Here is a 9,641-nt window from a genome sequence, read left to right as displayed (position 1 = left end):
GTCCCGAGGCGCTAAGGTAATGGAGCACCCCCAGATTGGAGGTACTCACCCCACCCCAACCCGCCCGAACCTGGCTGAGGGAGTACTGGGGGTGGTGAGCCCCATCCCCAGCCTAGCAGTCAGCGGCAAGTACCTGCTGGAGGGCACAGCGTCTGTCCTCCCTTTTCAGTTCTGTCTTCGGGGGCTGGGACGTTCATTACAGACTGTGGGTTAGAAGCAGTGCCATCAGGGGTGCCTGGGTTGGTTAAGCTTCCGAAATGATCCCAAGACCCTGAGATTGATCCCCACATCAGACTCAGGTGGTAGAGCCTGCTTGGAATTCTCTCTCTCCCTCCCCACCCCCCTCACTCTCTCAAAAAAAAAAAAGAAAAGAAAAAAAAAAAGCAGCAGCAGCACCATCCCCTCAAGGAGGGGACTCCCAGGACTTGCACCCTTGCACCCTGGATTTACCAGGTTGGAGGCAGCTGGGAAGGAAGGGCCTGGTGACATTAATTCTGCCTGGCCTTGTCTCATCTGCAGCTGGCTCTTACCTATTCTCCAGGTCCTCCGCAGGGTCAGCCTGCATTGTTTTTGTGTGTTTTTTTAAAGATTTTATTTATTTATGTGAGAAAGAGAGAGAGCGTAGAGGTGGGGGGGGGTGGAGGGAGGAGCAGAGGGAGACAGAGAAGCAGGCTCCCCACGGAGCAGGGAGCCTGATGTGGGGCTCAATCCCAGGACCCTGAGAGACTGACCTGAGCTGAAGGCAGACACCCGACGGATGGAGCCACCCAGGCGCCCTGCATTCTGTTTTATTACCTCTCCCTCTGTCTGGCTTCTTCTGGGCACAGCCCAGCTTCTTCTGCGCCTTTGGTGTGGGGGGAGGGCGCTGCTGTGCCCAGGGCAGGCAGGACCTGAGGTGCTCTGCTCACTTTCTGTCCGGCTAGGACCCATCCCTGCTCCTTGCAATCACCATCGTTGGAGTCACCGTGGTCCTGTTGGCCCTGAGGAATATGAACTCAAGGAGAAGACATACCACCTTACAGGACTCTGAAACCAAGTACCCGCTGCCCCTGATTGAGAAAGAGGTAGTGGAGTCAGCCCACCCCCTCCACTGTCAGCTGTGAAAGAGAAGAGGACAAGAGTGGTGGAGAATGTGCTGGCTGGGAAGGCAGGGCCGTGGGGCAGGCATTTCATGGCCTCCAGTTTGCTCCCCACTGCCTCCGTGTGTGTGTGCGTGTGTGTGCGCGCTGGGCTCATACCAAATAGAGCTCTTTCCTTTTCCAGGCATTTGAGTTGCCCGGAAAGGCTTCTGGAAAGCTGACAGAGCCTGCTCTGTTTTGTTTTATAGGAAATCAACCACAACACCCGGAGGTTCCGCTTTGGACTGCCCTCACCAGACCATGTCTTGGGGCTTCCTGTAGGTGAGCGGGGTTTGGGGTCATCACCAGGACTGGGTCTTGCAGGCACTCTCTTCCTCTCGGAAACTCAGTGGGGCTGTAGAGTTTGCCCTGATAACCTTTCATAAGACAGGTAAGCTCAGAGATGTAGAGAGATACGCTAGGGGGCAGTCCATTTCCTTTCTCATTGTTCGATTTGGGCTGACACAGTGATGTCTCAGTGAGCATTGAAAAGAAGTGAATCTACAATCAGAAAGTCTGAGATCTCATCACAGGCTCCTTGCTGGGCAACCTTAGGCAAGTCCTTCAACCTCTCTGAGCCTTGGTCTATGAAATGGAGTTTCCCAGGCCCGCCTGCCACTTGGGCTGTTGTGAAGGTAAAGCGACTGATGGGTGTGAAAATTGACAGCGTGCAAAGTGCTGTGTACATGTGAGGGATGGAGGGAACTGATGTCCTCTACAGTCAGGAGAAAGGCCCAGAATATGTGGAGAGGCAGGAGGGAGTCAGGTGTGTCTTCCCCGCACAGTGTCTTTTTAGCAGACACCTCAGACCCACACAAGGAGGGACCCGGTGTGAATACCAGCCCTAGGAGGCCTAGAGTTTCGAGTTACCCCATTTCTAGTCTGTAACACCACCAGACGCCCAAGTCCGTCTTCGTGAGATAGAAAACCTCTGCTAGGTCCACAGCCTGGGGATTCAGAGCATTGAACAAACTGCCAGTGCTGTTTGCCAGCCTGGTGGACACCCTAATCCCTGCCTCCTTGTCCTGTGTGTGTTGGACAGAACCTGACCTCTCCTCTATCAGGTCATGAAATTACTCACCAGGCAGCCAGCCTGGCCCCTGAGCCTCCTTGCTGCTGCTTCTTCCTGTCTCCATCCACAAGAGCTCAGCGTCAGCCTGCCTTCCAGCCCTCTGCCTGGCCTGCGGGGTCAGTCCTGTTGGCAAGAAGGCTAAAAGAAGGAAAAACGATGAGAAATAGAATTTCTTAGAATCTGCCATGACCCATCCTCTTCTTCACCCTGGTGCAGGCAGTGCAGAGTTAGCATGACAGGTAGTTTAGAGGCTTCTGGAAGAGTCCGCTATGAGGGACTCCCAGCTCAGCTGAAACAAAGCAGATGAGAAACGGGGCCCACCAGGGCAGCCCCATTTTCTCTGGGGATGGACATGGCCAGGCCAGGCCTAGGTTGGCTGCATCTGAAAGAGCCTTTCTGAGGTCTCCAGGTTCACATTTGTTCTCAGGAGGAAGCTACCTCGGGCATTTATTTTCACGTGTCCCCAATATGCAGCCAGGACATAGCCAGAGTGGCTGAGCCTGTCCTTTCTTTTTCCCCTTCCCTTCAGTTTAATTCCAGCGTAGAGCCTGTCCTTTCTTAACCCCGAGTGTTTGCACCTCAGTCTTCAGGGCCTCCTCAGAGACCCCAAGGACTTCCAGGGCTTACACTCCGAAGCAACTGGAAGGACCCGCTCCTCCAGTGCCGCCTTCCTCCTCTCCTCTGTGCCCTTCCTCCTCCTCCTTTCTGTCTCTGCCAGGTCTCCCCAACTGTCTGCATATCCGCCCCGTCTTTCCTGCATGGTTTCTACTCCCTGGGATGGCACAGAGCTTCCCCTTGCCTCTGTCTCCTAGCGGCCCCCGCCCGCACCACTATTCACACCACTATTCCTCGTGGTCACCCAAGTGTCCCACTGTAGCTCCGGCAGCGACCCGAGCAGCCCCGCCCATCCTGTGCCAGTGGGAGGTAGTCCCGATCCGTAAGTCATACCTGGTCCGGTCGGTTCTACCCTGCATGGGCAGAATTCCACGGCTCAGAACTTTTCCTCAAGCAGAGCCGCAGGCCAGGAAGCCACGATACTCTTTCTAGAATTCCTGGTCTGTTGTGTCCAAACCCGGGGGGCCCGGCATGCGTGTGAGCCTAGGCCAGCCCTGTGCCAGGCAGCAGGGGGCAGATGAGGGGGCGATGGTTCGTTCACAGACCCCAGCGACCCACCCAGGTCAGGAAGAGATGCCTTTGGGAACACATTCTGCTTTAAACGGGAAGCACCCCTTTCTGTTATTTTTAATACTCAGCCTCCAACCTGAGCGAGCTCGTCCCGTTCTACAAAGGACTCTGACGCCGGCAGCGGGCACTCACGTGACGCTGCCAACTCCACCGGGAGGGAGGCAGGGCAGGCCTATCATCCCCACTCACCCGGAGAGGTGAAGTCACTTGCCCAGGGCTGTATGCAGAGTGACAAGGGCAGGCCTGGGACCCAGGCATCCCGGCTCTGGGCCCCTTCCCCGCCCGGCCCTGCTGCTGTGCACGCTGCCACACTAGGCACTCGCCTCCCTGAAGCTCGCCCTTTATGGGAGTCCCGGGTCCTGTTTCAGCGGGCTGTGCTCACGTCTAACATGGGGTGCCTTTTCTGTAGGTAACTATGTCCATCTCTTGGCCAAAATCGATGGTGTTCTGGTGGTCAGGGCTTACACGCCGGTGTCCAGCGATGATGACCGAGGCTTTGTGGACTTGATTATAAAGGTAAGTGTGCCCGCCGCGTCCAGCTGCCTCACCCCCCCAAGCTTAGGAAAGGTGGTGGGGTGGAGAAGGAACCCATGTCCTGGGAAGGGCTTTGCGGCAGTGTCATGGAACGGCGAAGCTATGGGCTCGGTGAAGTCCTCCGGGGTGCTTCGAGCAACCGTGAGTGCAGAGGACTCGCGCAGAACGTTTCCAGCAGCAAACGGAATTCTGAGCTGTATGCAGCTGTGGCCTCCGGTCTGAGGGGTATACAAGCCAGGCTGTCTTATGTTTCAGATCTACTTCAAAGACGTGCACCCCAATTATCCAGAAGGGGGGAGGATGACTCAGCACTTGGAGAACATGAACATTGGGGACACCATCCTTTTTCGAGGGCCAAGCGGTCGCCTGTTCTATCATGAGCCAGGTACCGCGGGGCTCACACTGGGCCTCCCGCTGGAAGGAAGAGGATTCCTGTGGTGGTTCCACTGCTGTAGAAAACCTCTCGGGGTCGGGTCCTGAGCGCTTGTCCTCAAAGCCTTCGTACATTCACTCAACACACACACTTGACGCGATCGTAAGCTTCATTAGGGTAGGAGAGTGCTGGGGTGTTTCCTCATGGAAGCTGGATCTCCAGCACGAAGCCCGATGTAGAAAAGGTGCCTGCGAAGGCTGAGCAGTGCAAGGATGGAGGGATGGCATCCACACTGGTCCTCACCACATACTCCTCACTGACTCGCTCGTTCCCGCGGTGGCTCAGAGTGCTCTGTGAGGCTCGCTTGACTTCACCGTGAATCCCTCCTCCCTCAGAAGAAAAGGTCCCGCGAGTCCTCGGCTCGGTTTCCACTTTCCGCACCAGGGCACCGGGGCTGGCGGAGGGGGCCGCCCTGACAGGCTTCTCTGGTTAAGAACACTGCGGCCCCTTCCTCGGGTGGCCGTGCCTCCTGGGAGACCCAAGGAAAACCCATGACCTCTTACAAGCTCTCAGGCAAGGGCTGCAGAAGTCAGAAGGGTCCTCTGTGTTTCTAGGGAACTTTTCAATCAAGGCATACAAAACGAGTGAGCCTGAAAAGAAGCTGGTCAGTCACCTGGGAATGATCGCTGGGGGCACAGGTGAGAGGCTTCCGGGGCTTCATCCACAGGGTGGGCCCCGAGACTTTTCTCACTTTGGAGTCATTTGATCCTGGAGGAGACCCTTCCATGGCTGTTTTAGATGGGAGTGCAGGGTTGGTGACAGGCCTGGGAACGGACCCCACGCGCCCTGCTCCCCTGACCCAACATGCTGACTGCCCCAGGACGTCAGGCTGGGGACCCTGGAAGGGTCTGGGGACCGAGCTGAGTAGGCCCACTCGTGGTCTGCCAGCAGGTCAAGCCCGACACTCCCCATCCCTTGAGAATGAATGTCTGCAAGACTGGAACAGATGTGTAAGGACACCTGCAATGTGCTGGGCACCATCATAGGCGCTTATAAAACGATCACACTTACTTGTCATTCATTCTGTTGCACGCATGGGGACACCAAAGAGCTCAGATGGGCACCTGACTCACCCTCCTCAGACAGCAAGATGGGGGGGTGAAGCGGGAGGGCGGGGGCTGGGTGTGAAACCAGCCCGTTCAGAGCCAGGGCTCCTTCCATCCTGCCATGTGGACATGAGAAAGGGGTTTCAATTTACTGTTGCCTTAGAAGGGAGAACCAAAAGGAAGAGCAGTTTTCCACTCTGAGTCTGGGGGCAGGCATGAGACAAGTAGGACTGGGGCTAAGGCAGACTGTTAGGGGGCTGCGGACCAGGGATCATGGGTGCTGGAGAGGGAGGGCGAGCTGCTAGCTGTGTCCCGCCTGCTCCCGTCCCAGGGATCACACCCATGCTGCAGCTCATTCGCCACATCACCAAGGACCCCGGCGACAGGACCAGGATGTCCCTCATCTTTGCCAACCAGGTCAGTTCTGCCGAGTTGGCCCTGAGCTTGGAGGGGCAGGATGGCATGTTTGCTGAGCAGGGCGCCCGCATGCACGCCCCCCCCCGCCCCCCACCCCACTGAGCTCTCGCTGCCCCTGCCCAGCCGGGGAATGGGGGTGTGGCCACCAGAGGAGAGAAGTCCAGGCCTGGTTTTCCACTTGTTTTTAACTGTCTCCCCAGCCACCCTATGAAGTAAGCTTTCCTTCCTTCACATGTAATTCTGTTTTTCTGAGTATAAAATCATAGATACCCTCAGTAGAAATTTCAGAAAATACAGAAGTATCCAAATACGTGACTTTTCTTTCTTCTCTACACACCAGTATTTGCAATTACATTTATGTATTGCTTGGTTTTTTCGCTTAACATTACATGAACATTTTCTTCTCATCAAACCTCTTTATATTTTCATCGGTTTATATCAAGTTGCACCATAATTTACTGTATTTTCTGCATTCAGATTGTTTTCAGTTTTCACAGTTGTAAAGGATAAAATGAACTATATTGCCTAGGCTTGATGCCTTTTAGATTATTTTCTTAAATAGGGTCCTAGAAGTAGACTTGCTGGCCCAAGAACCGTGACGAGAACACTTAAGACCCAGGCCTTCTGTGCGGTACTTCTGAGCCGGGGACGAGCTCCAGCCTCCGCTTCCCTCCGCTTCAGCTCTCCAGCACTGTTGTGTCAGACGCTGCCTTACATGTTGCTGCCTTCACCCCCTGCACTCCCTGAAGATCTCCTGGGCCCACGCTCAGCTCGTTCCAACTGGGTTCCAACTGAGGGTGGGGGGCTGGGACCTCTGAGTGAGGTCACCCCGCCGGGGCCCGGCCGTGGCCTTCCAGCTGGACAGCAGTGCCCACGAGAGAGAGGGCTGGGAGTGTGGGAGCTGCAGCAGACCTTTGTTTGCCCCAGGAGTCGTGGCGAGAGCACTCCCACTCGAGTGGGGGCAGCTAGGGCAGAGGTGTGCTGACTCAGTGTGGGGACCAAGTAGGACGTCCCCAGAGGGGCTTTGCTTCCTGTTGCTTCTTTTCTAGACAGAGGAGGATATCTTGGTGAGAAAGGAGCTTGAAGAAGTTGCCAGAACTCACCCGGAGCAGTTTGACCTATGGTACACCCTGGACAGGCCTCCCGTTGGTACGATCCCCATGGTCCCCACTGTGGGTTAGCTCCAACCCTGACCCACCTCAGAACTAGTCCCTGGGTTTGTTTGCTGAAAGGACTGTGCTTGGGAACTGAGACCATCAGTTCTGTCCCTGCACTTGAGGGAGAGAGGAGTGGGGACAACCTGCTTGTAAGAGCAGTCAGGGGCAGGTGTCTGATATCTCAGCAGCAGTCCATACACGCACTAAACCTCAGGAGGGACTTGGAGGGATACCCAGTCACTGGATCACCCTGAGCCATCCACTCCATGCTACATTCGACACAGCATCCAGACATCACACACATGGCCATGGACCCCTCGCCCCCTTACCACCCAACCTCTCCTGGACAGCAGTCATCACATGGGGAGCCCCAGGCAGTTGCTGCAGCCCTAGCCAGCACCCAGCCACCACCCACACCCTGCACCCTCAAGCTGCCTCTCCTACGGCACCCGGCTGTGCCTGCCTTGTCATATAGCTCAATGCCCAGCAGAGGGCGCCCCCAACCGAGCCACAGACCCCGGGCCGGCTCCACCCTGCCCAGCCCCAGCTCCCTGCCTTGACTCACACCGCACCTCACCGCTGTGTTCTCCATCCCTTCCCCTGCTTGCGGCATCACACACTAGCTGGGGGCCGCAGGGTCCCAGCAGTGAGCCTGGGATCCGGGGTCAATACTGAAGGCGGCCGCCTGGGTCTCCCATGTCCTCGACTTCCCGGCTTCTCTGCAGAGAGCAACAGTGAAGACTTCAAAGACTTGGAGAGCAGCCTTGCCTCCCTCTTTGGAGGTGGGGGGTGGGGACCGGAGGCTTGGGGTCAGGGGCTCCACCTGGCACTCTCACACCTTTTTTCTCCTTGTGCTTCATCTCAGGCTGGAAGTACAGCTCAGGCTACATCACCGCCAACATGATCAAGGAGCACCTCCCTCCTCCCGGGCCGTCCACGCTCATCCTGGTGTGTGGCCCACTGCCCCTGATCCAGACGGCTGCTCGCCCTAACCTGGAGAAACTGGGCTACACCACGGATATGATTTTCACTTACTGATACCGCCCTTGCTCCCGGCAGATTTGCCTGGCCCCTGGCATCTGTTTCAGAGTGAGCTTCGCCTCACCACATTAAACCGGGATGTGTTCCCAAGTGCCTTGTAATGCACCCTACGGCACGTGGCTCCTCACTCAGGGTGGGCCTAAGAAGCGTTCAAGGGGCTGGAGGCATACTTGTTTCTGAGGCCTCCTAGCTTGGGAGGCTCGAAGGAACTCCGCTTCAGTATCTTGCCCCATAGTTTAATGAAGTCAACTTCAGGACAAAGCAGATGGCCCGGGAGATGTGGCTCTGTGGGTAACCCACTAGGCAGTTAGGAGGCCTTGGCCAGCCCTACATGTGAACGGTCTTCTGTGTGTCCAAGGGAGGTCAGAACTGGCAAAAGTACAGGGGCAGAATTCCAGAAGGATCCAAGTGGGGTCATATCAACTCCACTACTCTCTCTTGAACTCCCCTCTCCAGAGCGTTGTTGTTACAGTCAGACCTACTAGAGGGCCCAGGCACCCCCCATGTGCACTCTTCCTTATTCCATAGGAGACCCTTGAAGTGGGAACGGTGTTACAAGGCATTAGAGCAGTCGTAGATCCACAGGGAAGGCAGGCCCCAGCCATGCTAGACTCCCTGGGCTTTGCACAATGGACGGAGACAAGGGCCCAGGTTTTTTTAGCATCTTCTAAATGCCAGGCCCCGTTCTGGTGTGGCAGGGTGGGTGGTGAGCACAGAAGCTTCGGAACTTGCAAAGGAGATTAGGCTCCAGGAGTTATTCCTGAAATCCTTCCCACTGCTAAGCCCAAGTGACGTGACCACACCAGCCTTGGCTGTTCGCGGCCAGGCTGACGTGCTGCTCCGTGACCTTGGCGTGGGTAGAACCCGTCCCACACCTTAGTTTGAGTCATTCTCATAACAAGGCAGAGATTCCCTGGGGACTTTGTTCTCCAAGTTACAGATGAGGTACGTGAGGCTCTAAGACAAAGTTATTGTCCTCTGGTCATTCCAACAGGAGGCAGCGACACTGGCCTTCAGACCTGGGTGCTTGATTCCAAGTCCTTCCCTTTCTGCAAAAATTGGCATTGTAGCATTGTTGCTGCGACGGGGTGTCCCTGGATTAGTGTGTGCGTGCGTGCGTGTGCGTGTGTGAGGGGTACAGGAGAGGGTAAGATGGCTCTAGAGAACTCACCGAAGTGCAGCTGTGCCCTACCTAGGGATGGTCTCACAGAGGGCAGGTAGGGGTGCGGTGGGTGTGGGGGGGGAGGGGCTGCGAGCCTTCACCCATGCGTGTTCAGCACCCCCTCAGCAGATCCCTGCTTGGAGGAAGACACTCCGCTGGGCGCAGGAGAAGGAGTGAGAGCCCACCCTCGTTCTTTCTTCTAGCACAGAGCTTACCTGCTTACTCCCTGCTTTCGCTGGTCCCCGCCCGGCCACCTGTGTTTCCACAGGACTTGGCTCACAGGGCCTTTCCTGATCGGCCTGCAGCTGACCTTACCAGATTTTTCCTTCCCTGGGCCTCCCACTTTTACCCCATCCTGTGACTCAGTGGTTCTCAACGAGCGGCAGTTTTGCCCCCTGGGAAACATTCGCAGAGTCTGGAGACATTTTTGGTTGTTACAAGCAGAGGAGGGGTGCTCCAGGCTTCCAGGGAGTGGA

The 9,641-nt window shown here is 56.3% G+C and overlaps 1 protein-coding gene across 1 annotated transcript in view; it reads left to right on the top strand.

Annotated features, from left to right (window-relative positions):
• The window catches only part of LOC100477047 (NADH-cytochrome b5 reductase 2), a 9,368-nt gene extending 1,368 nt beyond the window's left edge, over positions 1-8,000 (top strand). The window contains exons 2-9 of the mRNA XM_019796341.2: positions 924-1,064; positions 1,328-1,400; positions 3,785-3,891; positions 4,165-4,294; positions 4,897-4,980; positions 5,720-5,805; positions 6,855-6,954; positions 7,828-8,000. Coding sequence (XP_019651900.1) covers positions 990-1,064; positions 1,328-1,400; positions 3,785-3,891; positions 4,165-4,294; positions 4,897-4,980; positions 5,720-5,805; positions 6,855-6,954; positions 7,828-8,000 — 828 coding nt within the window. The 5' untranslated portion in view covers positions 924-989. The remainder of the gene's footprint in view (positions 1-923; positions 1,065-1,327; positions 1,401-3,784; positions 3,892-4,164; positions 4,295-4,896; positions 4,981-5,719; positions 5,806-6,854; positions 6,955-7,827) is intronic.
• The last annotated feature ends 1,641 nt before the right edge of the window (positions 8,001-9,641 follow it).

Source organism: Ailuropoda melanoleuca, chromosome 8 (assembly GCF_002007445.2).
Source record: "Ailuropoda melanoleuca isolate Jingjing chromosome 8, ASM200744v2, whole genome shotgun sequence".
Taxonomy (NCBI): Eukaryota; Metazoa; Chordata; class Mammalia; order Carnivora; family Ursidae; genus Ailuropoda; species Ailuropoda melanoleuca.
Note: the sequence above shows the minus strand (reverse complement) of the source record. Positions and strands in the feature narration are given on the sequence as shown.